Genomic DNA, 26729 nt, shown 5'->3' with positions numbered 1-26729 from the left:
ACCCCTGCCTGCAGCAAAGCCGGGCCCTGCCCGCGTCCTCGGCCTCCTGCCCGTGGGACAGGGCCGGGCTGGGTCCCCGTAATTTGTCCCTTCTCCCCGTGGCCTTTCTATTGGGCCCCACAATGAAGCCTGATTGAGTTACTAATTGCTCCCTCCTGCTAAGCACGCTGGAGCCCTGCGAGTCACAGAAGCTGCCTTCAATTATTCACCTACACCTTTGTTCCACCCTTGGCTTTTTCCCGGTATTCGGGGTTTTATCCCCGTATTTATTTGTTTTTCCCGCTATTTGTTTTTTTTCCAGTATTCATTTTTTCCCCTTCGTTTTCCCCGTGGATTTGGGTCCCGCCTGCCCCGCGGTTGCATCACCCCCTTTCCTCGGGGGCTCGTTCACAGGATGAACCGGGCCGCCCCGGGGTGGGGTGGGGGGGCTAGGCCGGTACCGGGATACCGCTACCATCCCGTACCCGCGGCACCGACCCGCCTCTACCACCGCCGGGGCCGCGGCAGGGCAGCCATATCCCCTTTCCCCTACACACACTTTACACGGTGCTACGGCGGTTTTGGTGGGGCCAGCACATGGCGCCCCCCGGGACGGCTCCGGGGGGCACTGGGCCCCGCCGGTGCCGGTGCCGGTTCCCGCCCGCGGCGCGTCACCCACGTGGCCACATCCCCCCCCGCGCCCTTCCCCACCGCCGTCCAATCAGCGCGGGCGCCGCCGGAAGCCCCGCCCCTTCGCCTTTCCTTTCCCCGCTACCCGCCAATAGCCACCCCTCCTCTTCCCCCCCCTCTCCTCAGCCAATGGGAGGGCGCGCCGCCGGCGCACAGGCCAGCCAATCAGCGAGGCGGAGCGGGGCGGCGGGCCCGCGGCTTTGGGTATCCCTCCGCCGCCCGCCCCGCTCGGTGTGTGTGTGTGCGCGCGCGCCCGCCCCTCGCGCGGCCTTTTTTCTCCTTCCGCCGCCCGCAGCAGCCGGAGCCGCCGCCGCCGCCCGCCGACCCCCCCCATCCCCTTCCCCGGGGCTTCCGCCAGGGATCCCCCCCCCCCCTTCCCCTCCCCTCGGCCGCGTCCGCGGGGCAGGCCTCTTGTCTTCCCTCCCCCGGCCCGCCCCGCTTTCCCCCCCCCCCTCCCCTTCCCCTCCCCGTCTCCCCGCCGCCGGAGCCGCCACGCCGCCGCCATGGAGCTCATCACCATCCTGGAGAAGACGGTCTCGCCGGGTAGGGCGCGGGCGGGCGGCATGGCGGCCTGAGGGAGGGAAGGAGGGCGGGTAGGCCCGGCGGGGCGGGGGCCGCGCACCCCTGGGGCGGCGGCGGCGGGAAGGGCGTGGGCGGCGGCGGGGGAGGCCGGCGGGGCCGTGGGGTGGAGAGCGAGGGGCGGCGGTGGCGGCCGGGCCCCCCGCGCTGCCGCTGACTGACGCCGGTTTCCCCCCTCCCGGCTTTCCCCCCTCCCCCCATCCCTTTCTGCAGACCGCTCCGAGCTCGAAGCGGCGCAGAAGTTCCTGGAGCAGGCGGCCATCGAGAACCTGGTGAGCGTGCGGGGGCGGCGGGGATGAACCGGGGGCGCCGGGGACGAACCGGGGCCGGTGGCGGGCGCTCCCTCCCCTCCCCCCCCACCCCCGCCCCGCCCGGCCGAACCGCCATGAGCGCAGCCTACCCTGCCCGCGCCCGGCCGCCGCGCCCGGCCAATAGCAGCGCGTCCTCCTCTCCCTTCAGCCAATAGGAGCGCGGCGCCGGGCGAAGGGCCCGCCCCGGCTGCGGGAGCGGCCGCGGGCCATGTGCGGCCGCGGCCATCGCTGCCCCGGGCGCCGCCCGGGCCCGGTCCCTTTCGCCGCCCCCCCGGCGGCCCGTGTCCCTCCGCGGCGGCGGGGCGGGAGGGCCGGGGTGGCCCCCGAGCCCCGCCGGGGCCGGGAGGAGGGGGAGGGGAGGGGAGGGCAGGGGCCCCGCGGGTGCGCCCCTGGGGAGGGAGGGGAGCCCCGGCGGGCGGGAAGGTGGGCCCCGGGCTCTCCCTGTGACCTTCTGAAGAAAAAAAAGCCGCCAAAAACCTCAAAAAAAGGAGGAAAAGCCGCAGATTGCCCGTCTGGGCGGCGCGCTGGGAGGCTGGAGGAGGGTTTTTGCTTAGTCAAGGTGCGGGGCTGCGGCCCCGGCCCGGGGGAGGGGAAGGGTCCGCGGGGCCCCGGCGCTGGGGGGGCCGGGCCGGGCGGCGTCACCGGCAAAACCGGCGTCACTCGCGATGTTTCAGCCGTTACACACACTGGTCCCCACGGGTGTCCACTGGGGAAGTCACAGAGTCTCTATTTCTCGTGCTCCATTTAAGCGAAGCATCCCCCGGCATCAGCACCGAGGCAGCCTTCGCCCTAAAGGCGGCCGTTGGGTCAAAATTCTCCGATCTGCTGTTTGTGAAGCCTCCGGAACCCCCCCGTTAGGCCGCGGCCTCCTGGGCTGCATTACGTGAAGTGATTCAGGGTGATGAACTGGAGCCGCTCGCCATCCTGGGTTCAGGCTCTTAAAACAGCTGAGGGATGCGCCAGTTTTTTAAGGTTTTGTCAATTCTTGCTGCCTTGCGAGAGCTGGATTGAGGCAGCGAGAAGAGGAGGCGCAGCTTATGCTGGGGGTAAAAATGGGTGCCCTGGTGTGCGGTGGGGACGTGGAACGGTCCGGCCTTGGAAGGGCAGGGGCTGAGGGGCTCCAGGTGGGCTGCGAGGGCTGTGGGTGGCTCAGCTTGGCAGGAGGGCGAGGATGGGGGGCTGGGGGCCGTTCCTGTCCCAGGACGGGGCGTGTGGGTGCCAGAGCCCTACCTGGGACAGGGAGAGGGACGGGGTTGGGGTCGGATGGGGTCGGGATGGGACGGGGCAGGAGATACGGCGTCAAGGGAGAAGCACAGACCGAGCACCCGGAGCTGGAAGTGATCTCCCGGTTGGTTAACAGAGATGCACCCGCAGAGTGGATTGTTCTTCCCCATCCCCTCCTTCCCGTCGTTAATTTAGACCCTTTTCTGAGCTTCTCGTTGACACTTCCGTAGGTGCGAGAGCTGAGGTCGCACACATCTGCATTTGCTTGGAGTCTCAAGTCTGGAAGTCTTAATGTAACGCTCCTCATTTTTAGCTGGAATTATTCTTAAAGCTCCGTGAAAAGACAAATTTTTTTTTTTTTTTTGCTAACTTAACGAGTGAGAAATCCAGCGGCGCTTTCTTCACCTTTGAATTTTAGAACAGCTTTCTTCTCAAAGGCGGCAGCAACGCTCTTATTTTGCCCTGTGAACTTTTGAATGGTTCTTTTAATAAAATCAGTATATAAAACACGAGCGATCTTGCTGGTTGGGAAGTGGTTTAGTGTGGCGTGTTTATAGGAGTTTTGTCTATTGCATGAAAATTTCAGGGTGTTTCTAATGGCTTACGCTCATGGGTTGTAGTTGTCCCACATTTTTGTTTCCAAATCCTGCAGTCTGAATGTGGAAGAGTAGCGGATAGCCCAACTCAAATTTTGTTGGAGAGCTGCGCTTGGCCGTTGGAAATGGGCAGTCCAGGACACTGGGCTTGTTCTATATTTCTGTTGAACTTTTGAAAGTTAAGTTAGTTTTTAAAAATGGCTATTTTTGGTGACCTGAAATCTTTGTATGTATCCTATACAGAGATTATAGAAATGGATTGCGTGTAACTGTATGTTAAATGTTTTCAGGAAAACCGTGTTCCTACTTGGCGTGAAGCGGTTTTGGCCGTGGTGCAGCTGCTTCCACTATTTCCTAGAAAGGTTTTCTTGGTAGGCGAAGCGCTCCGTAGGGCCAGCGAAAGGAAAAAAGCTTCGCCGCTGAAACTTTAGCTGTATCTTGTACGCGGCGGAAGTCTCCGCAATGTAAAGCTGTCAGGCGAGGAAAGGATTTAAACGCGGAGGCATTTCTCACTAGCTCTCACCCAAAGCGAGTGGCACCGGTGTCAGGTATTTTTATCCACACCCACGCGCTTTTTGGGGGGGTGGGGGGTGATCGTCATACGTGTCTGTGCACCTTTGAGTGCGGAGAAGCCAGGTTGTAATCTTACAAACCTATTTGTAATGCACCGGGGGAGCATCTGATTTCAGGTTTTAACAATCCCTGCGTTAGGTTATAGTTCGGGTGTTTGCCTCCAAGCAAGGAAATAAGTAGCAGAGAGTTGCTCTTCGCCATGTTTGATATCCATCCAGAAAATACATATCTTGGCATGCGACCTGAGCGGTTTATTTAAAGGAATACTTAAAGCAGGCAGGAGCACGGAAGGTAACAGTCTCTCAAGTAAGCTGAAAAAAATCCAGCAAAGTCAATGGCTACTTCCGTCGCTTTCCAGGGGTTCTAATTAGGAGCTTAACGCCTGTAATCTCAGGATAGAGCCGCCGTCTTTGCGCGGTGGCGGCCCTTTGCTGGTGGCCTGGTGGAGAAGGAGCTTCAGCCGGTCGTGGTCTTGGGCTTTTTTTGGGGTGAATGGGGATTTTTTGCCCCCCGGGGTGGGTGCTGAGCCCTGCTCTCTCCCCAGCCGACCTTCCTGGTGGAACTCTCCAGAGTCTTGGCAAACCCCGGCAACAGCCAAGTTGCCCGTGTGGCGGCCGGCTTGCAGATCAAGAACTCCCTGACGTCCAAGGACCCCGACATCAAGGCCCAGTACCAACAGAGATGGCTCGCCATCGACGCCAACGCCCGCAGGGAAGTCAAGAACTACGTAAGTTTGGTGATTGTTGGTTCTCCGACTGTCGTTTTCTCGCGGGGGGTGATTTGCAATTAATATCTTGTCCACTCTTTTCCACTTGAGAAGCTTTCTGTTGGCTGGCTGCTCCCTTTCATGAGACAAGCAACATCTTCTGCACTTCCGTGGCTGCTTTGTTGCTCGTTGCGTATTTAATCTGTAGAAATATTAGGGTAAAAACCCAAACAGGTATGAGGCTGCTGCTTTTAAATTCACACCTGTAAATACTCTTACAAGGAGCGTCTCAACAGTCTCATGCGCCCGGGGGAGCCAACGGGCACGGCTTCCCCGCTGGGCAATGGCAACTGCGTTGGTATTTGCTTTTTCTGACTCTTGAACAGCTTCCTCAACTGTCTTACAATCCACGTTAACATCTTTGAAGCACGCTCTGTCTCTGAACACACACGTCTGCATGAGGCCGAGCGAATTTTAAGAGTAGGATATGGTCAAAAATTTGCAAGTTCCAAATAGGAAATAATATTCTTAAACTTTCACGCAGGTGGGGTGAAAGTTTAAAGTGAAAAACTTTCACGCCTGGGGGACCCCTGTGCTCTTTGGTAGTTAAAGTTCAGGACTCGCAATGGCAGAACTGGTGGCTCAGTGTGGTTTTGGCTAATGGGAACAAAGGTGTGCTTGGCTCTACGCAGCATTTTGTAATTTATACAAATTGGCCGTACGCTTTATGTAATGTTTTTGTGTTAATGGCATCCGTACGTAGCGCAATAAGGTTGGGTGAGTGATGATGAAACGACGTCAGTCTTTTATTACGTTGATAATAGCTAAAGGGGGACTTACACCGTTAACGGGAGCTGTCACATTATGTACTGACGCTTACAAAACCTGTTTAGTACTGTTTTCTGTCAGGCACCATTAGAAATGCAGTATTTATTAAGTGGATATATGGAAAATGAAGATGTATAACTGAGATGCTGAAACAAATGCACGCCCCTTCACTTTTTTAAGGAACAGTTACTGAAGGGTACAAAAAAAATCATTCTTCTGATTAACTACAATTAAACGGAAAGAAAATTATTCAGCCCTATTCAGATTATCGTGGCATAAACAGTCCGGTGTTGGGGGGGGGGGAGCATTTTAAACCACAATTTGTTTAGTTTTTGCAATTTTGCTTTATAATACGAGCTGGGAGGAATTGTCGGGTGAGTCATTGTTGCGCGTTATGGCGCGTTGCATTGTGTATGGGATTTAAAGGATGTGGTGGCCGTACGCGTAATCACACAGCTGTATCTCGCTTCCTGAAAGGGGCAGCCATGGCCGAGTTCATTTCAGACTTTTATTTGTCTGTGGTCGCGACCTCGTTTGCAGCGGGAGAAAGCAGAACGAGCAAACTGCTTTATTGGGAAAGGGGGGTGTTTGGAATAACGCCAAGCAAAGGCTTCGGGGACGAGCCAGCGCCCGTCTCTTTGGTCACGGACATCAAGCCGTCCCCTGTTGATCTCTCCCCAGGTTTTGCAGACGTTGGGTACGGAAACGTACCGGCCCAGCTCAGCCTCCCAGTGCGTGGCCGGCATCGCCTGCGCCGAGATCCCCATGAACCAGTGGCCCGAACTCATTCCCCAGTTGGTAACGAATGTTACGAACCAGCACAGTACGGAGCACATGAAAGAGTCGACGTTGGAGGCCATTGGATACATCTGTCAGGATATCGTGAGTATTTTAAGTCCTATTTTGAGTATATTTTCTAGTGTATTTTAGGTGCTGGTCCATCCTCTCCCCAGCACCTCTCCTCTTCCAGCCTTTTTCCCTTCTCACACCTCTGTACCAGGAGGCTGGGATGGTTCCTCGTGGCTGCCTCGTAACGCGTGTCCGGAGGGTGTCTCTGCTGACAGAGCAATGGGCAGCCAACGCGCCAGGGCGGTGTCCGAAGGGACTGACCCGCTTTCGCGGCACAAATCCAGGTCATCTTTCGTAAGGTGCAGGTTTAAGTCAGTCTGCGGCCGCGGCCCCACGGCGGTGAGGGGTTGCTGTTATAAAACTGCAGCCCAGCGTCCAGCGGTGTAAAGTGTTACAGGTGGGCGATGAGTGTTTGATTCCTTTCTGCGTTGGGGAAACCTGACGACTACCTTCATCTTGCAGGAGGAGTCCCTTTATTCTTCACAGAGGAATTTTTGATGCACGGGCAAAAACATTTAGCTCTTTGAGGCACCTTCCACAAAAAGTCTTACGGTTTTATCGGCGTAGTTTGCAGTATCGCGACGTGTTACATCAAGTATCTGATCTGAATTGCTCGCAAAACCCCAGTGCGCCGTCTGACCTACCGCCAAAAAGCAAAATTAGCGGCTGCTTTTTTGACGCCCCTGAATGCCCCAGAGAACGTGCGTGCGGCGTGTCGCTGGCGTATCGTAGCGAGGTGGAAAGAGAAATCCCTGTTTGGTGTTCTTCATGGGGCTGCAGGGGTTCGGTTTCACCGGGGCGGTTGGTTGCTTCATGGAGGACCGACAAAATAAAAGGGAATCCCCAGCTGTAAGGGGGGAGCGCTCCAGGTCCAGCCTTGTTTGTTGCAAGGCTTGGGCGCGTGTTCCTTGTTTCCTTGGGTAGGATCCTTGGCCTCTGGAATTGTGGATGCCCTGGTTTGCTCGTTGGGTATTTTATAACCAAGATCCCTCTTAGAGTTTTGCAGTTCGTCAGTCGCATCGTGGCACCGTTTGTGCCTGTAGTTTGGGAACATACTGCCGGATAAATTCCGGTGTAACAATTAATACAGTTATTCGCGGACCTTGTGGTCTTAAATTTACCACGAAATAAAATTAGTCTTTAATGTATGTTCACACCATTATTCTTTAAGCCTTGAGTGCTTAACAGTTACCTGTCCTTGCTGCTGGTCCAGGCAATATGTTTTTGCCCCGTATCTAAAATGATGGGCAACTTCGCCAATAGAAGTATCAACCAGCAGCTGCTGGCGTAGACCTCTGCCCAGTGTATAAAGGAGCTGGGAATCAGTCGGTGTTTTTTTAACTTGATCATTGAAGGAAGTCAAGTAGTCTGAAGCTTGTTGGCCTGTTATTTGAAACCGTCAAGTTTATTTGGCATTTATGACTTGAATATCGGAGTATTTGTGCCCAGGTCAGTCTTCTCTCTCCTGCCCCAGAAGCTGTAACGACATAATGGTGTACGAGTTCCTCGTACTTGCGTTCTGGTCCTTCCAGTGACCGAAGGGCTTCTTGGCCTTCATGTCTTAAAACTGCTTGTAGATTTCAGCATCAAACTTTGAGGTTACTTTAAAATCTGGGGAAGGTTGGTTCGGTTGGCAAATAACTTTATCAACGCTTCTTTCAGGATCCGGAGCAACTTCAGGACAAATCCAATGAGATCCTGACAGCCATCATCCAGGGCATGAGAAAGGAAGAGCCCAGCAACAATGTGAAGCTAGCAGCTACGAATGCACTCCTGAACTCTTTGGAATTCACCAAAGCAAACTTTGACAAAGAGGTGAGCGGGTAACGCTTCTTGGCCTAAAATGCCGGGGCTGAATCCATGGTCTGTGATGAGAAATCATGCACCACGCTGAGTTTTGATGCACAATTCTGTTGCAGCTGAGACTTGGATTCATTCCTGTCAATCGGGTGTGTTCTTGTTGTAACGCAGAAATACTGTGGAAATCTTCAGAGATTCATCAATGGAAAGGAAGCATCATTGACTTTTTTTTTGGATAAATTTGAACTGACCTTAGACTTTAGCCTATTAGATGCCCTGCTTCCTAATCAAACTCTACCCTGTAACGCTGCTGTAAGAGCACAAGCTTGGATCAGCACTTTCTTTCAAGTGGCGTGGCAGCAATCCAGATTTAACTTCGCCTCTGAAAATTGTTGGGGGAGGAAGGGCCTGTAAGAGCCTTCGGAACAGGGGCCTCCGAGTGAGAGTCTCTTCAGAACAGACACATCTATTGATTTTTTTTTTATTATTATTATTTTTTTTCCTTTTCCTTCTTGGATTAAATCTACCATCTAGGTCTCTACTAGGGAGAGTATGGGGAAGATGGAATTAATATTGAACCTTCAGCTTAGAAGGGCTTTTAATGAAAGCTTTCCCTAGTCCACTTATTGAGCGGGTGTTGGTGGGGCGGGAGGTGCGTGACCCCTTCAGACCCTCTTTCTGTTGGGCTTCGGTGCTGTAAATAGCCTGGGAACCAATCTGTTCCTTCCCGCTGAAATGCAGGAATATCCGGGTACCGCCCCTCAAGAAATTTGTGTCCTGACTGAATTTTTAGGGTTTTTGAAGTAATTGCTGAAGTAGTTCAGCAAACAGTAGGATTTCTTTTTTTTTTTTTTTTTTTTTTTCTTAAAGGACAGCTTATCTTTAGTTCTGCTGTATCTTTCTATTTTGGACAGCCTGTTAAGCGCTTCTTAAAATGGAAGCCGGGGATTCCTGTTTTGGGGAAGAAATGATTTAAGATGCTGCAGCGAATAGTAACCTGTGCTATTCCTTGATCTTTAGAAGTGCTCCGTGAGCGATTGTACCAGTCCGCACTCAGAACGCAGCCTCCCTAGGAAGGCTTGCAAAGACTTTCATGCTGTTGTAATACAGTTCTAATGTTCTTTTATTTCTTCTTCTAGTCTGAAAGGCACTTTATTATGCAAGTAGTCTGTGAAGCAACGCAGTGTCCAGATACAAGGGTGAGTGAAAGTGATGCAAGGGTGGGGTGAAAACGAGTGTCCGGATTTGTCACTGCACCTTCCTGGGGGTGCTGGCTGGGACCTCTAGTATCGAAAAACAGTTGAAAAGTGTTACATGAAATAAACTGTAGTCTTTTAAATGATTGGTGCACATGTAAACACTCAGACAAAATGAGTTCTATACTTAAAGTTAGAAGTAGTAAACTCCGAGGAGGATTTAAGTCACTGTGCAAGACCTTACTACGTATGGAGTAAACTAAATCAGCAGCAAGGCTGGGTTCTTCATCTGTGGGAGGCTACAACTGTGCTTGGTCTTCAAAGCCCTTGAAAGGTCACACCTTTGATGCGCTTTCTACTCTGACAGGTACGAGTGGCTGCCTTACAGAATTTGGTGAAGATAATGTCCCTTTATTATCAGTATATGGAGACATACATGGGTCCTGCGCTTTTTGCTGTGAGTACTGTCGTTTCTCATATGTACCCGTCTGATCTGCCTCTGCTCCTTCGTCTTAATCCAGGAAGAAAAGTTTTCCTATATTCCTGATTTCTTTTTTTGGCATGCTGTGAGTCCCTCTTTCCCGGCAAAATCCGTAAAACCGGCGTCGGGTGTTTCAGACCCGAGACTCCGAAAGTCGGGAGGGTGCAGGTGGCTCGCTCTGCAGTCCGGCCGAGGTGCTGAGAGCTGAGAAACTCCTAAATGCGGAGATTGTCTTCAAGAACAGTAGCTCTAATGTGGCATCCGATTTCAGACAAACTTGAATCTCGTACCAGTTGGCCAAAAGTGGGGGAACATTTTTCAGGAGAAATAACTTGCTAAAACGTCCTTCTTCCCCCTCCTTTCCTTCCCGTTTCTAAAGATAACTATTGAAGCAATGAAAAGTGACATAGACGAGGTGGCTCTGCAGGGAATAGAGTTCTGGTCAAACGTCTGCGATGAGGAGATGGACCTGGCTATCGAGGCGTCTGAGGTGAGCTGGCTAGTGACCGCTGAAAAGCGGCGAATGCCTGTGGTAGTGTTTGGGAATGCTGAAATCCTGGTTTTGAACTGCGTCTGGAAGTCCTCCTCTTCTCCCGAGTGGAATGTGGGAGGAGAGCCCGTCTGAGCCCCTTGTGCAGCGGTTGTGTGTCCATGATGAGGCGTCGTGAACCGCTCCGATGCGACGTGATGCGCGTCTGTGACGTGCTCTGCGCGCTGCGGACGCCAGCGCGGCGTTGTGGTACCCAGCGTAGCCGTCAGCTGCCAGCCTGGGCAGCGGGGGCTCTCACCCAGGGCGCAGCTACCATTCGTTTCTTCTGCCTGTAGCTACGGTCGCACAGGGGCCACCGTTTGAAATTGCCTGTAGTACCTCTTTGGGTTATTTTCCAGGCTCTGTAGCCTAACGTGAAGATTAGATTAAGGTGAACTGCCTTTTTAAGTGAGCAAAATGGTTTTAATGCCAGCCGGGCTGGGGAGTGAAACTGCTTGAGATAAAGATTCTCTGACAGGTTTGACGAGAACACGCTGTGACGTACAGGCGCTGGTTTTCTGCAAATGGTACGTGACAGCTACCTGATTCCTTTTTAGCATTCCAAAGTCAACTCGAGCGACTCCTGTAAGGTTAACCGAAATGCGCATTAAGCACGTATACTAGGCACAGGGTGATACCAGAAGATGCTCAGCATCATAAAGATCTCTGAGCTATCGCTTCGCTAAGATGGCATCTTGAATTATTGAGGTATACGTACCACACTGGAGGGAGAGCGTTTCTTGAATTACTTCTTGTCCTGATAACGCCGACATGTAGCATTTCTGGGGTCTGTTACAGGCGTGAGGGACTTGGTCCCACCCCAGTGCGCAAAATGATTGATCACGTTCTATATAATGCATTATTTATGAGTTAAGTATAAAATTATGGGATGAAATAAAAGTAATCATTATCCCTCACAACGGATGGGGCTGGAGATGAATTTGGGGTATTGTTCTGCATGCAGATGCTGTTTGCATAAATTAGCCATGGAGATCAATAACAGCTTAAACTTTGAAGGGCTCCAGATGAATCATATCCATCTTTAAAAGTAGCTAAATATACATTTATGTTGAATGCCCAAAAAAGCGAGGATAGCAAGGATAAAAGGACAGTCGGCAGCACGTAGGTTTGGTTTATACGCTGAAGACCTTTTGCTGCTTCTGCTTGGGGTCACTTGTTAATTATACATCATAACTGCAAACTGAAAATATTTATTTATGTTTGTACCGTGGGAGGAGGGGCTCTACACGCGTGTGGAATGGCAGATTGAACTCCCGTGTTGAATATTTAACTGGGATGGTTGCAGGGTGTCCTTGAGGTTCCTGTGTGTTGTGGTAACTTAAAGTTTGTGCTGGGAAGGAGCGGAAAGAGAGAATTTGTATCTGCCGGAGCTCGTAATTCAGACCTCATGCCTGTATAGCCACTGAGAATCATTTTGTAACCTTTTTTTCTAGGCAGCAGAGCAAGGAAGGCCTCCGGAGCACACTAGCAAATTTTATGCCAAGGGAGCGCTACAGTATTTGGTCCCAATTCTAACACAAACGTTAACAAAACAGGTGAGTTGCAAAATCCCTGCTGCGTGTCAGAAAACACGCGCCGTGTCTACTTCCAAGTTCTGGGACGGTGATGCTGCTGTTCCCTGGAGGAGCAAATTGTCACGGGGGGTCGTTGCTCCCTTCTGTAGGTGACTTCTTGACGTGCTCGGTCCCGAAGGTGTTTTAGGTCACCTCGGGTAGGTTTTAGCGGTTTTGTGCAGCTGTAGTGGCAGTCCTTGGTCTGTGATGAGGCATCATGCACCACTCTGACCGAATGATGCATCGGTTTGTAGGGCTGAGACTGTGAGACTGCACGCAGTGTCATTTTTTAATGCTGAATTCTGTTAGCACATGCTTGTATTTATGGTTTCTGAAGAGGTTTGATACTTATCTGCATTCCTAACGAAATGTCTGTGAAATTAAACCCAGTATGTCATCTCTACGTCGTTAGAGATCCAATTTCTGGAATTCTGAGCTTTACTTTTTGAACTGTGAAGTCCATGTTTATTTGGTCCTTATTAAGCACTTCACAGAGACTTGTTTGGACTGTGTTTCACAGTCTAATCAAAATTAATGGAATCACTTCCTGCAGCAGGTCTAATTATAAAATAAAACTGTTAATTAAGCCATACAGGACGGAGTTCGTTTGGCTTACTGCGATGAACTGGGAAAATGCTTGGTGCTCTTAGCGAATCCAGGGAATTGTTTCCCTGTTTGTTGTGTATCGCTGTCCGCTTGGATGCGGAGAGTTAAATTGCAGGAGGTTCAAAAGTGCTGGTTAAAACAGGGAAGATAAAACAGAGAAGAGACTCACGGGTACACAGCTTCAAAGGAATTTGGTAAGTGGCCGAGCTAACAGTCGGGGGGAAGAAGCTATTTAACTGGTGCAGGGGGGCCACTCTGCGAGGCGATGGCATGGCTCAAAGGAACAAAATCTCAACGTAGATGAGAGAGAAGCGGTTTGGAAGATGTATGAGGCTAATGCAGGTGCGTCAGTAAAGAGCTAACAGCCTTAAACCAGGATGGAAAGGTGCAGATGATGCAAGTAGCTTCTCTGCCGGAGATGTATCTGGTGCTTCCAGAACTGAATTAATGTGAACATCATGAGGTTCAACAAGGCCAAGCGCAGGGTCCTGCACCTGGGTTGGGACAAGCCCTGGTATCAGCACAGGCTGGGGACGGAGGGGTGGAGAGCAGCCCTGCTGAGAAGGGCTTGGGGGTGCTGGGGGGTGAAAAGCTGGCCGTGGGCCAGCAACGTGTGCTGGCAGCCCAGAAACCCCCTGCATCTTGGCCGCATCCCAGCGGCGTGGGCAGCGGCGGCAGCGGGGGGATTCTGCCCTGCTCTGGGGAGACCCCCCTGCAGTGCTGCCTCCAGCTCTGGGGACAGCAGAAGGACATGGAGCTGTTGGAGCGGGGCCAGAGGAGGCCGCGGAGATGCTGGGAGGGCTGGAGCCCCTCTGCTGTGGGGACAGGCTGAGAGAGCTGGGGGGGTTCAGCCTGGAGAAGAGAAGGCTCCGCGGAGACCTTGGAGCCCCTTCCAGTCCCTAAAGGGGCTCCAGGAAAGCTGGGGAGGGACGTTTACAAGGGCATGTAGCGATGGGGCGAGGGGTAATGGCTTCAAACTGGAAGAGGGACATTTAGGTTGGATATCAGGAAGAAATTTTTCCCTCTGAGGGCGGTGAGCCCCTGGCCCAGGGTGCCCAGAGAAGCTGTGGCTGCCCCATCCCTGGAGGGGTTCAAGGCCAGGTTGGACGGGGCTTGGAGCAACCTGGGCTGGTGGGAGGTGTCCCTGCCCGGGGCAGGGGGTGGCACTGGGTGGCCTTTAGAGGTCCTTTCCCACCCAAACCATTCTATGAGTTCCTAAATACAACACCTGGTAACAAGATGACGTTACTTGCAGTAGATCCATCGGGATGCCGTGGCCTGTGAGCAGTAAGGGGTGTTTTCCCCCAGACTGACCAGAGGTGCTGTTCTCCTCCTAGGATGAAAACGATGATGATGACGACTGGAACCCCTGCAAAGCAGCTGGAGTCTGCCTCATGCTCCTGGCGACCTGCTGTGAAGATGACATTGTTCCTCATGTGCTGCCCTTTATTAAAGAACACATTAAAAATCCAGATTGGCGATACAGAGATGCAGCTGTGATGGCTTTTGGGTGCATTTTGGAAGGACCAGAGCCTAACCAGCTCAAACCACTAGTCATACAGGTAAGATTTGTTGTGTTTTCTTGGAGGCTTGTAGAGCAAAAACTTTCTAAATTATTTGGAGGAGAACACCTGCTTTGCACAATGCTCTTAATCTGAGGAAGAGCAAAAGGGTGCCACGTTTTAATCGTGTTTTAGAGAGATTTGGTTACACAGCTCTAAATCACAGGGACTGTGCAGGACTTCAGAGTACCTGACTCCAGATGCCTCAGTTCTCAAGTCTTACCCCTTGGAGAGAACTTTATGAATCTTAAAATATCAGAATAGTGGCCTAACTGGATCTAGCCTGTCCCGTCCTCCCCGATCTATTGGTAGCTCAAAGGGAATACATTGAAATGCGGTGGCAGATTCGTATTTCCGTATATTGCACGCGATCACATCCTTACCCCGACTGCACTCGTGTTCTAGGCAATGCCAACTTTAATAGAACTAATGAAGGACCCCAGTGTTGTGGTTCGAGACACAACTGCTTGGACCGTGGGCAGGATCTGCGAGATGCTTCCTGAAGCTGCCATCAATGACATTTACCTCGCTCCGCTGCTGCAGTGTCTGATGGAGGGCCTGAGCGCCGAGCCCAGAGTGGCCTCCAACGTCTGCTGGGTAAGGCGGTCCCTTTGCTGTTGGCCCTATGATAACTTTTACCAACGAGGGGAACGCAGCTCATATTCATATGTATGAATACACACACGTTTATATATGTACACACACACACACGTCTATATACTCACACACTTAAATGGATTTCGGAGATGACTCACGGCGTGGTCATCCAGCACACGGAGCCGTTGTTACCCGTTATCTCAGGCCTGTTTTGTGATTCTGCTAGGAAAGAATAAATAAAGGGAGAAATGGATTTTAAGGCGAAAAATGCTCACGTTCACTGAGTGTAGAAGTTGCCTTCAGTTTGAAAATGCTATGGAAACTGTCCTTGATAACAGATGTGATAGCTGGGATTTAGCTTTGTTCGTGGGTGCAGCTGGATTGCCTCCTTAATCTTAAGGTAGAGACAAGACACCTTCTTTCCTGTTACCTGGACCTGCGTCTGCAGTGGCTCCAGGACTAAATTGAGCGTGAAATTTTTTTTTTTTCACTTGCAGAGCTGCAGTCCCATGGGTTGGTTTGCTAACTCCAGTTGCATCATCGTCTTGATGCATGTCTACTACCGAGTAGCATATCTGATCTTTCACTGTAGAGAGGATGTGTCCCTCACTGCCTTTTAAGAGAGGTGCTCAATAAGAGCTGAGCTAGAGATGAGTATTTGCATGTCAAAACAAGTTTTAGAAATGACAGAATTCATTCTCTTCGTATTCCAGAGGTTTGAAGACTTCTAGTCAGCACGTGAGCTTTTCCCCGATCCGTTGATCCTGGCAAAAGTCCATGTAGCTGGGGCTTTTGTCTTCTGAAGACAATGACTACTGTATGTTTTTTAGATTGAAATGAAAATCAGGAGGCTTTCAACTCTTCTGATCTGTCTCTCAGAGCAGTTACGGTTGCTCTGCAGTTGGGAATCTGAGCAGTCCTCTACCTGATCTCGGCCCGGATTTTACCTTGTGGTGGTGATGATGATGATGGGTAGTGGGTAGAACCCGTTAATACCCTGCGAGGTTCAAGCAATCTGCCTTTTATTCAGTTTGGTTCTTGCCAGCTGCCAGTCGTGCAGACGTTTGACTGCAGACAGCGTGGCTGCCGTGGGTATTAATGTCACGGTTCAAGTCTTTTAAACTTTCACCACTGTGCAGCAAACAGTTAGCTGTTCGTGAAGGGAGCTGTTAATCCTGCCACGGGGGGGAGGTTCTGGGAGGGGTGAACTCACTTGAATAATAGAAATGGTTGCTCTGTGTTCCAGGCCTTCTCTAGTCTTGCTGAAGCTGCCTATGAAGCTGCAGATGTAGCTGATGATCAGGAAGAACCAGCAACGTACTGCTTATCCTCTTCATTTGAGCTAATAGTTCAGAAACTTCTGGAGACCGCAGATAGGTAACGCTAAACCGGAGGGCTTGAGCTCTACAGAGATGCTTTTTTTAATTACTTCAAGCTGTCGGTCTGTTCTCTTGCAGTTTAGATCTGAATGATGTTTTATCAGAACCAGGCTTTTTTTTGGTGTCAGGTGGAATACAGAATGCCAATTCCCAGGAAGAAAGCTATTGACACAGAATAATTTCCTCAGTATTTTGTCTGCATCTGCTTTTAGTAAATCTGGGGTCTCCTCCAAGAGTGCCTCTTCCATGTTTTACTGTGAAGTCTCCGAGGGCAGCTTAAGACCGTGCGTGGCTTTGTACAGTAGTCATAAGACTCCTCAAGGTTGGCTACAAGGCCACTGAATAATCAGGATCGCAGCAGGACACAATTAGAAATCCGTGTGTATTGTACGGTTCCTTTTACTGTGATTGTTTTCCGCCGTGGTTGTTGCCGCAGCGTTACAGCCGTTTACGGTGGCACCAGGTACTCCCAGAAGAGCCGAGGACCTAGTTAGGCTGGATCCTGTCCTTTTCCCAAACAAGTTGAAGTATAAACAGACGAGGCAAAATATTTTTCTCGGTTCCGCAGATGCGAAAATAAGGGTAATGCTGAAGTCATGTTCTGCCTTGAAGGTCGCATAAATCTTGACAGCTGAGAGTTCAATCCTTGGATCAGTTCAATCGTCAGTTGAAGCCTTTTGCTGCAGGACGACTTCTTCTTAACTGCTGTCCCTGTCCGAACAGTTCAAAGTCTAAACTCTACCTGTCTAATTTACATCCAGCCAGAAGCGTAGTGTCTAGCTCAAGGCTCTGAAGCCCATCAGTCATCTTAGCGTAGATCTCGGCTGTCTTTATTTCAAATTTAACTCGCAGGGATGGTTGAGAGGGAGTAATGTATGCCGCTCACCTCCCGAGACCATCCCTTCCCAGGCGGGATAACGACACGCTGGAAGATGTGGGTTTGAGGCTTTTTCTGCTCCTGTACTTGCTGCCGTTGACTGAAGATATTGGAAGTCATTATTAATAGCGAATGGGGGGGAAAAAAAAAAAAAAAACGTTCCAAAAATGGCTTCACAAATTTCACTTACTTTCAAGTCTTGGAATACAGGAATGCAAGTGCTTCTGCTTGTCACAACACTAAAATCTAGCTGTTACCGATTTACTAAAAAAAAAAAAAAAGTCTTGTTTCTAAGCAAGCCGGAGCGTCGGGAGCTGCAAATACATTCCTTCTGTTCCAGGCCTGATGGACACCAGAATAACTTGAGGAGTTCTGCGTATGAATCCCTGATGGAAATAGTGAAAAACAGTGCCAAGGACTGTTACCCTGCTGTCCAAAAGACAACTCTGGTCATCATGGAGCGACTGCAGCAAGTGCTGCAGATGGAGGTAGGTAAACCCGAGTTTTAAACCCCCGTTAAAAGAAGGGGTTTCAGGAAACTTCAGGAGTTGTGGTGTCGCAGTTGTGCTGCGGCTTCACCTGCTGTAGAAAGATGAGTTTTGTTGCTGACTGCGTATATTGTGGTAGAACGTGTTTTCATTTTTTTATAAATAAGTAGATGCATGAAGCTTTCTCTTGCCTTAAATTAGAAAAAACAAATATTTAAAACTTAATCTCTGCAACTCCGAGGGCTGTCAAAATGCGCTGGGCTTGCCTGGGCTGCGGTGCGGCCGTCTCACATCTGGGGTTTTGCTCTTTTTCAGTCTCACATCCAGAGCACCTCCGACAGAATCCAGTTCAACGATCTTCAGTCTCTTCTTTGTGCTACTCTACAGGTGGGTTCCCGCCTCCTGTGTTTGTGGTTATGGGAAAAGGGTGGTTTTAGAGGCATTTCTGTGCCCCCGAGGATGCGGGCTTGGTCCTGTTGGTGAGATGGGAGTGAGGGAATAGGATCTTGTGTCCCAGCTGACACGTGGGAGGTGATGGCAAGGTTCAGAAGGCTTCGGTGGAGTACGACTGATAAAATTTAGGGCAATGCGAATACAGAAACGCTGCATGTGGCACGTCTAAGATCGTATGTTCTTTCAGATCGGCTCTTATGCTGGCTACAGGCTGAACAATCGCTTTGGTTGGCACAGACAAAAAAACTCCATAACGGCTCTAATTCGTTCATCTGCCTCTTGTGGTTGGTGTTCTTATTTAAAATGGCACTAATTAAAATGCACTGAGTGTCCTCAAAATTAAACATCTGGTAATGAACAGCCCGTGTGACTTGGAGTGCTAGCGCATTTCAGTTCCTTGCTTACTCCTACAAAGTCTGCTGAAAACAGCCACTTTTGGTTTGTTTTTTTTTTTCTTTTCCCCCTCCCCCAAAAAACCCTGTCAGGAGACTGATGAGACCATCCTCTGAAATCGGTGGCGTTTGATACTGCAGCTCTGCCGTCCGCGCTGCGGGCAGGGTGGTGCCGCGCCGTCGTGCCGAGCTTAATAACAGTTACAAGGCGCTGCTTTAAAACTATAATAGACGTAGATTCGGCGTCGACGCCGCTCCGCGCAGCTCGGAGGAGAAAGGAACGTTCCCTTCTGGAGGTGTAATCTGAAATAAAAGCGGAGCGGAGTGTCTGCCTCCGCTCGGGTTTATTGCTCTGTTGGGAGGTCTTCCCTGTTCCCTGCAGTTTGTTTCTTCCATGCCCAGGACGAGGGACCCTGTTCCTCGCCCACACGTAACGGCCGGTTCTATCAGTTTTAGCTTCCCGTTCACCTCTTGCGCGAGGTGAGGAGATCTCCTGGGTGTTGTCTCCAGGTTGTTCTGAGAAATCGTTAACTTCATCCTTCTTGTTCAAAGCCCATAGCATCAGCCGTTGCTTGCGCTCACTGGTTTTTAGGGTAATTTCTCAAATAACGGGCAGATGGGAATAATCTGTCCTTACGGTGGGCTGTAATGGGGAGGCTTCAGTATCTAGAAACTGCTTTTGGCACAGGGTGATCCCTGATCTCTTTCAGGACGCCTCTGCCCGTGGGAAGTGTAGTACAGGTGGAATTAAACTGCTAGGTTTAATTTGTAAACGTGTGTTTCTTCATTATTGCAAAATCTGACCCTTAAGAATTTACAGCAGTTGCAGCAGATGCTTGAGTACCGCCAAGGAGAAATCAGCAGGGAGGCTTTTTTCAGCGTTGCGCAGTCAAATGTACTATTTTGTTACATAGCTTTTCTCTTTGATGGAAATACAATTACGAACATCGAAGAGAAGAAAAACATTTGTTAGTATTTAAAAGGAACGAGAAAATCAAGACCAATTATTTATACAGGCAAAGTCAATCTCTTTGGAGTGACTCAGTGTGAGGAGTCAGACTTGAAATAATTCTTTTCCTCTGCAGGTCGAGGAATCAGTCTTTGCCTTTTCGTAGGAAATGCAAATTTATTTTAAATAAGGACAGGTCAGCGCTGTGTTCTGTAGTTCGCGTGCTGAAAGGGACGGCGCAGGAGGAGCGGGGCGTAGGTGAAGGTCAGGTATTTACCCGGGCGGTCTCCGCGGCCCTTCGAGGGTGTCCTCACCGACCTCCTCTGCTCCGTCCAGAAACCAGGTTGGCTTTTCAAACACCCCGTGTGCTGAACACGTTCCTGTAAATGTATTTCGCATCGGTTGTATGTTAATTTGTTCTCAGTTCCTCTTGGGCGGGAGCGGTTCGCCTGCAGTCAGCAGGGAGGGTGCGTTTATGTCGCAGTTTAACAACCAGCGTTTCTGAAGTTTAATTCTGTGGTTTAGAAGCAAAGCTTACGTGCAGCCCATACTCGGCAGTAAGAGGTTGCGGTCACGTTGCTGTGATGGAAAAGGGCTGCTTTTTTTTTTTTTTTTTTTTTTTTGATAGGGCCAAATTTGGGCTGGTCACGTTTAACGCCAGCTTAGAAATGGAAAGCTGTGAGAATGGCCTATGCAGCAGGAAAGGTAAATTCAGCTTGTTCTGTAGCTGGAAAATTGAATGCAGCTCAGATGAATGGGACTTTGCGCTTGCACTGACAAAGCATATTTTTGCAGCAGCAGAGTTCAAACAGCAGCTTCCTTTTCAGCAGCCCGAAGCGGTCACGAGCGCTGGGAGCTAGCGCAGGGGGCGTAAAGGCGCGACCCAGCCTCGCGTAGATGGAAGCAATTCCAATCTCTTCCTCCTTTCCCCTACCCAGAACGTCCTCCGGAAGGTCCAGCACCAGGATGCTTTGCAGATCTCCGACGTGGTGATGGCGTCTCTGCTGAGAATGTTCCAGAGCACGGCGGGCTCGGGGGGCGTGCAGGAGGACGCCCTGATGGCGGTCAGCACCCTGGTAGAAGGTCAGTGTTGCGGGGCAGGGCGAGGCGGTGTTTCGGGGGAAGGTGGAGCTGGGGCAGAGCTGGTTTTCTTCCTTCTCTCTTTGACTACATGGCGAAAAACACGATGAGTTCCTGGTTTTGCTTGAGGTATGGTTTTGACCACACATCTCACCACATCGATCTGCGAAGCTGAGCCTGGCTGGTTACGCTAAGACTGTTTCGTGAATGAATGGTTTGTTTTCCATTAATAACGTAGCTACAATGCCAATTCCGCCAGAAAAAAAAAAAAAAACCAAAACAACCCAGCGCTGCTTTGTGCAGTGCCCGGCGCAATGGGAACCTGGTCCCTTCACGCCACAGGACACGTTGATCGTTGCCTTAATGGTTCGTACTTGCCGCTGCCTGTGACCTGTGGTGGTTTTGTGGAGTCCTGTCAGCGGCGGATTTACAGTCAATGTTCTTCTTTAAAAGAAATCACGGTGGCAAAGATCGGCCTTCGAGTGCGTCAGAATGGGTGAAGTAAAATCCAGTTTGGGTTGTGGTATTCCAGGCAGCTTGAGTTTGGTGGTTCAGGTTTAGCAGGTCGTGGCTGTGGCATCATCCGGAGCTGTAGGAACACACTCCATTGTCAAATGTCGCGTATGAGTGTGAAAGTTGAGGTGCTGCTAAAGGTCTACGTGTAACCTCACTGCCTACCCCCCTGCCTTATCCCCAGGGTTTGGAAATGGGTCTGCCGGGGATCGGCTCGTAAGGAGGCTCGTTTGAGTCTTCCCTTTTTCCTGAGGGTGTTATCCTGGCAGGGGACAGGGTCTGAGCAGGGGACAGGACCTGTTTCTAGTAGAAGTACGTGCCTGATCGCTCTGAGAACACGGGACACCTCGTAAGAGCAGCAGAGGTAGTTGTGGGGGTTTGGAGTAGCCCCTTCCCGCAGTAGTGTGTTGTGGAGAGCAGGTCTTTGGCGGGTGTCCCTCGGGCTGCTCTTGGGAATGTTTAGTGGGATTGCCCGAGGAAGCTGGGAAGCGAATGAGAAGGTTGAGTGGGATGACTGCGAGCTACCCAGCAAGTAAAAATGAAAATGCGTATCCTCTTGGGACCAAAGAGCTTTTCGCTTTTGGATAGGTGGGTCTGCGCGCGCAGTCTTAGTAAAGCAAGGGGCTTGGGGAAGGCAGGAGTCGGCAGAGAAGAGCAGAAGTATTTCGCTTCAAATACCGCTTAAATATAAACGTACTGAAGAGTGCCCTGCTCGGACCGCAGGGCTCTGAAGAGGTGGAGCCACTGTTTCCGAAAGGGAGATGTTACGGCTGTCACGGCGGTGAAGCGATGTGAAAAGGCGTAGAGTTTTCAGCTGATGCAAAGCAGCGTAACGGTGACGAACCCTGTCTGAAGCCACGTCCCTCTCCCTCTGCTGGGTCTGCTCGCTCCGGCCGATCTCAACATCCTTCCTGAGCGTGGGAGGGGGGTGTCTGTCTTCAAAGGCCTCCAAGGAATTGAGCGCTTTCAAATCTCAGTTTAGTCCAGATGGACACGTTTCACTGATGCTCAGGTTTTGTGTAAGAATTGATTTGTTGTGCGTCTCTGGAACATACAAGTGCTGCTTTTGGGTGGAATATAACGGTGGGTTTCTGTTTTGTTGAACTCCCGCAAATACCTCGTTGGTTGGGATTTTTTTTCTGACTAGAATATTTTTCGTACAGTCTTAGGGGGAGAGTTTCTGAAGTACATGGATGCCTTCAAACCGTTCCTCGGCATTGGACTGAAGAACTACGCTGAGTACCAGGTAGAGGTCAAACCAGGCAGCCCTGTGTTCACAATCCCTAAATTCTCACCTGCCCGCAGATGCCGAGCTCAGCAGCTGTGAAATACCTGTGTGTAAAATACCACAGCTCCTGGGGGTGAAACCAAAGTTGGAGCCCCATGGACTTTTCTCTAATTACTGGCTGGGCGTGTAAATTTAGACTCGTCTGTTTAATTCAGCAGAAGGCCTTCGTTGACACGACGCCTGTGTTTTCACAGAGGCTGTGCATTAGTTGGCCTGGATGAGGAAAAAGCTTGCCACTTCCATGAGAAGGTCAAGTCACGGCACTTGCCGTGGGGTGGGTGTCGAGACCACCCGGCTGCTGAGTTCGGCGGCGTTGGTTCAGACCAAGTACCTGTCAGGTTGTTGGCGTCTGGATCTCCTGCCCTTCGCCTTGGGGAGGAAGCTCCGCGCTGTGCAGCTTTGTGATATAAATGGCTATGGAAGCAGGGACTCATCAGCTGCTATATGAGGGTCGTTATTCTTGGTGGTTTAATGGCTGCAGACTCTCACCACTACTTAGTGCTTTAATAAGCTGTAAGAGTGTGGAAGACTGACTCACCGGGTGGGTGTCTTCCTCGCTGTTCTATTTGCAGGTTTGTCTGGCTGCAGTGGGCCTGGTTGGTGACTTATGCAGAGCCCTGCAATCCAACATCTTGCCTTTTTGCGATGAGGTTATGCAGCTGCTCTTGGAGAACTTGGGGGTGAGTGTTTACCTTCTCATTAGCCAGTTAGTAACAGTTGGCTTGCACACTGAGAAGAAAGTGGGAGGTGGGAGAAGCAGAAGTGTTAGGCATGCTCTGAAGATCTCGTGTTTGACAACTATCTTGCTTACTATTTGAATGGAATCCAAACTTATTGGGGGTAAGGATTTACGTTTCGAGTAAATGTCTTCATTTATTAGCTCCTCCCCCCTTAAAAAGAGGAGCAACTGAATGTAACGGTGCTGAAATCTCTTCCAGAATGAGAACGTTCATAGGTCTGTGAAGCCTCAGATTCTCTCGGTGTTTGGCGATATCGCCCTTGCCATTGGAGGAGAATTTAAGAAGTACCTAGACGTCGTACTGAATACCCTCCAGCAGGCTTCCCAAGCGCAGGTGGATAAGGTAAGGCAGTGGCGCACGCTCTGGTTCCTTCGTTAAAGTCATAAACGAGTAAGAGCTGTGCACACAGCATCAGGGACGGCGCTGAAGCCTGCCTTCCTCTTGCCTTTCCAGTCCGACTACGACATGGTGGATTACCTGAACGAGCTGAGGGAGGGCTGCCTGGAAGCTTACACTGGCATCATCCAGGGATTGAAGGGAGACCAGGAGAACGTGCACCGTGAGTACTGTCCCACCGCGCTGTTCCTGTGCCTGATATGACAAAGGGAGATAGGAAGAACTGCGCTTGGACAAGCTGTTTCACGGTTGTTGTCACGTCCATGGGCATATCCTTGCTCATTCCCGGCTGCGTGGGAGTGAGCGCTCGGCTGCCATGAGCAGGGAACGGATTTAGAGCCCTTCGCTACGGTTCCTCTTCCTCTGGCAGTTTCTCCCCTCTCTGTCTCAGAGAGCCGTTCTGGGGCCGGATTCTGGCTGTTTGGGGGCGTACTGGAATCCCTTTTCAAGGACCGACTGTTACAGGTGAACTGTGTTTCACCCTGTGCTGATAAAGCTGTTTTCTTCCAGCGGATGTGATGCTGGTGCAGCCCAGGGTAGAGTTTATTCTGTCTTACATCGACCACATTGCCGGAGACGAGGATCACACCGACGGCGTGGTGGCGTGTGCGGCCGGACTGATAGGGTAAGCAGCCCGCTCCGCTCTCGACTGACGGCTTGTTAGATGGAGAGAAATCTTTGTACAACAGCCTTAATGTTTGAAGCTGCGTTTTTGTGGCTGTCTGAAGTATTTAACGTCAGTTCTGGGTTTTTGCCGTCGGGCGCTGGGTGTTTAACCCAAGGTGTTGAGGTGGTTGCGCGGGTGAGGCCCTTTAACTGACGGGGTGAAAACCAGGAGGTAGGAGTGAAAGTTGGGGGGGGGGGGGTGGTGGTGACAGAAATTCCAGATTTAGGATTTTTCGAGGATGACCTGGGCTTAAAACCAAAACACCCTCAGTTCCCTGGGTGCGGAGGACCTCGGGTCAGGGTGTTTTAATCTTTTCTGTTGCGTTTAGGGAGAGCCGATGGGAACATCAGGGAGATCAGTCTTTGGACAGGAGATTGAATGTCTCCAGTTAGTCACAGTTTCAGAAAACTGTTCAGCTCTCCTCCCGCTGAAATTAGTGACCATATGCAGCGTTTTAAAAAGGACGTTAGCTGTGAGTCAGATTTCTTTTCGCTAGCGAGAGCGGATCAGAGTGGGGCTGGCACATCTGTTTGTGGCACTCAGCCTCGAAGCCTCTCTTTCTTCTTCAGGGATTTGTGTACAGCGTTTGGAAAAGACGTACTGAAATTAGTAGAAGCTAGACCCATGATACATGAACTGCTAACTGAAGGAAGAAGATCCAAGACGAACAAAACAAAAACCCTCGCTACCTGGGCGACTAAAGAACTGAGAAAACTGAAGAATCAAGCTTGGTAAGGGATTACGCCCACCTCCTTTTCATGTTGCATAATTAGGAAATTGGCTGAACTCCTGAGTCGGAACGAGACGCTTCACAAAAGCCTTGTTCTCTAGAAGGTTGTTTCTCGTTTATTTTTTCTGTAAACAAGCCCCGTCTGTGGTCTGGTACAGCAGAACAAACACTAACCGAGGGGCGCGGTGAACTGCCTGGCTCTGGCGAGGCCGGCTGCAGACCTGGGGGCTTCTCGCGTTGTGAAATGTGTCGCCTTTGCTCATCGGGGACCGTCCTGCGCCCCTCCAGACGCAGCGTAACTGGAGCCCGTTGACTCCTCAGCCCTGCCTGGAGTTCGAGGAGCGTCTGGGGGATGCTCCGGGTCACGGTTTGGTGTTGGGGGTCCTGCGAGGAGCAGGGAGTTGGACTCGATGGTCCTTATGGGTCCCTTCCAACCTGAAATGCTCTCCGAATCCGTGGTTCCACTGAAGCCCCTTTAAAAGGAGCAGGTTGTAGAGAGGAGGGTGATGGTGTATCTGCGCTTGGGAGAGTAAGGCTGTTACAGCTCTGTCGCCCGCCTCGAGAAGTTCCTTAGTCTCCCTGTTATTTCTCTTGTCCTCATTTTTTTCCACTTAGTGCTAGTTTTATCTCACAAATATGGGGTTTTGTGGTGTTTGGGGTGGTTTTTCTGATGGCCCCTTTTTTGCTTGCAGATCTGTTACCATTGGGATGACACCTGAGACCCCCACTGGAAATCTCCAATCTTTTGAAAAAACCTGGAAGCGAGGAGTGTGCACGGATGCTGAATGTTTGGGAATGAGAGGATGAGTGAGTGAGGCTTGAAACACACCACATTGAAAATCCCGCCGCAGCCCCAGCAGCAGCGCTGTTAACGAGCTGAGCACTGATTGCGGAGAAAAAAACCTGGCATCGGGAAGAGGGGAACGACCGATTTTTTTTTTTTTCTGTCCGAGTAACGAGCGAGTCTCTTAATTCCGACAGACCAGGACTGGCTTCTCTGTCGTGGCCGGCGCAGAAGGGGAGAAGGGCCGGTTTGGAGGAGAGGAAACTGGGATCAGCTGTGGTGCTCCTTGAGGTTTGGCTGCTGGAGGGGGACGGAGCCGAGGTCTCCAGCCGCCCGCTGTCACCTTTGCCGCACGGTGCTGTCGGTGCACGGGATGAAAGGAAAAAGGGGTGAAGGATTTTCAGTCTAGGAGTGAGTGTGTGTGAATGAGGCGGTATCCACATTCTCAACTTCAAGTCATTGCAGTTTATCTTTTCCCGAGAAAAAAAGCAAAAAAAAAAAAAAAAAAACAAAAAAACCACAAAAAAAAAAAAGGGTTAGCTGTTGCATTTCATAAACTAACCGAAGTTCAGTCTACTGATGCAGCGTAAGAGATGTACAAAAGAAAAGAGGGGAAAAAAAAGAAAAAAGAAAAAAAAAAAAGAAAAAAAAAGAAAAAGGAAAGTCGCTCTTTAGGGCTTTTTATTTTAGGGAAACACTGACGAATGTTCAGAGCTCCCGTTCTGAGTGACGCTTTTCATGATCTCGTTTCATCAAAGCGCCTTTCCTTCCTTAATATTGTTCAACTGTGAATGTAGAAATGGGGGAAAAAAAAAAACAAAAAACAAAACTCTTGCATTAGAGGGAATAGAAATAAATTGTCAAACAAGATTTCAGGCTTAAAAAAGAAAAAAAAAAAAAAGAGGCAAAAATACAAACGTTAAGTGCTCCGAATTGGCCGTGAGAACGCAAAGGGAAAGATCTCTCCTGACTTGTACTGTAGCAGCCCGAACACCCACAAAAATTGTGCCAAAGAGTTGAAAAACAAAATAAAACTTCAGGTAATATTTTGGATTGCAAAATGAGGATAAATTCAATGTTCAAACAAAATCTGATAAAATGCCATTTGGAAACTGCTTGGCCTTTTGTGCTCTTTATTTGATCAAATTTAATGTGGTATTGGTCTCTTGCTGCACTTCAAAAACAAAAAAAAAGGAAAAAAGAAATTTATATAAAATATATATATACTGACTTGAGCTTACACAAGACGGCACTTGTAAAAGGTTATATTTTTCCACTGCAGTTGAAGATTAATAAAATGGTGTCAAACATTC

At 50.4% G+C, this 26729-nt stretch overlaps 1 protein-coding gene across 2 annotated transcripts; it reads left to right on the top strand.

Annotated features, from left to right (window-relative positions):
- The first annotated feature begins 836 nt into the window (after nucleotides 1-836).
- KPNB1 (karyopherin subunit beta 1) lies at nucleotides 837-26729 on the top strand. 2 transcript variants are annotated; one of them, XM_063354419.1, is made up of 22 exons: nucleotides 839-1212; nucleotides 1462-1520; nucleotides 4497-4679; nucleotides 6168-6368; nucleotides 7998-8150; nucleotides 9275-9334; nucleotides 9699-9788; nucleotides 10192-10302; nucleotides 11796-11897; nucleotides 13859-14083; nucleotides 14489-14680; nucleotides 15927-16057; nucleotides 17277-17424; nucleotides 17740-17811; nucleotides 20157-20301; nucleotides 21975-22057; nucleotides 22672-22779; nucleotides 23038-23181; nucleotides 23293-23398; nucleotides 23746-23860; nucleotides 24472-24633; nucleotides 25325-26729. In XM_063354419.1, coding segments are annotated over exons 1-22 (2631 nt in total). In that variant the 5' UTR covers nucleotides 839-1172; the 3' UTR covers nucleotides 25326-26729. The 2 variants fall into 2 exon arrangements, with proteins under 2 accessions (XP_063210487.1, XP_063210489.1); XM_063354417.1 differs by lacking the exon at nucleotides 25325-26729 and having other exon boundaries at nucleotides 837-1212; nucleotides 24472-24637.

This window comes from Chroicocephalus ridibundus, chromosome 17 (genome assembly GCF_963924245.1).
Source record: "Chroicocephalus ridibundus chromosome 17, bChrRid1.1, whole genome shotgun sequence".
Classification (NCBI taxonomy): domain Eukaryota; kingdom Metazoa; phylum Chordata; class Aves; order Charadriiformes; family Laridae; genus Chroicocephalus; species Chroicocephalus ridibundus.
Note: the sequence above shows the minus strand (reverse complement) of the source record. Positions and strands in the feature narration are given on the sequence as shown.

What these genes read in the sequence shown, in the direction of transcription:
- KPNB1 (XM_063354417.1), top strand. Translation starts at nt 1,173, where the DNA reads ATGGAGCTCATCACCATCCTGGAGAAGACGGTCTCGCCGG. An exon ending in GATACATCTGTCAGGATATC is followed by an intron (nt 6,369 to 7,997) that starts GTGAGTATTTTA and finishes CGCTTCTTTCAG; the next exon opens with GATCCGGAGCAACTTCAGGA. An exon ending in AGAACTACGCTGAGTACCAG is followed by an intron (nt 22,058 to 22,671) that starts GTAGAGGTCAAA and finishes TTCTATTTGCAG; the next exon opens with GTTTGTCTGGCTGCAGTGGG.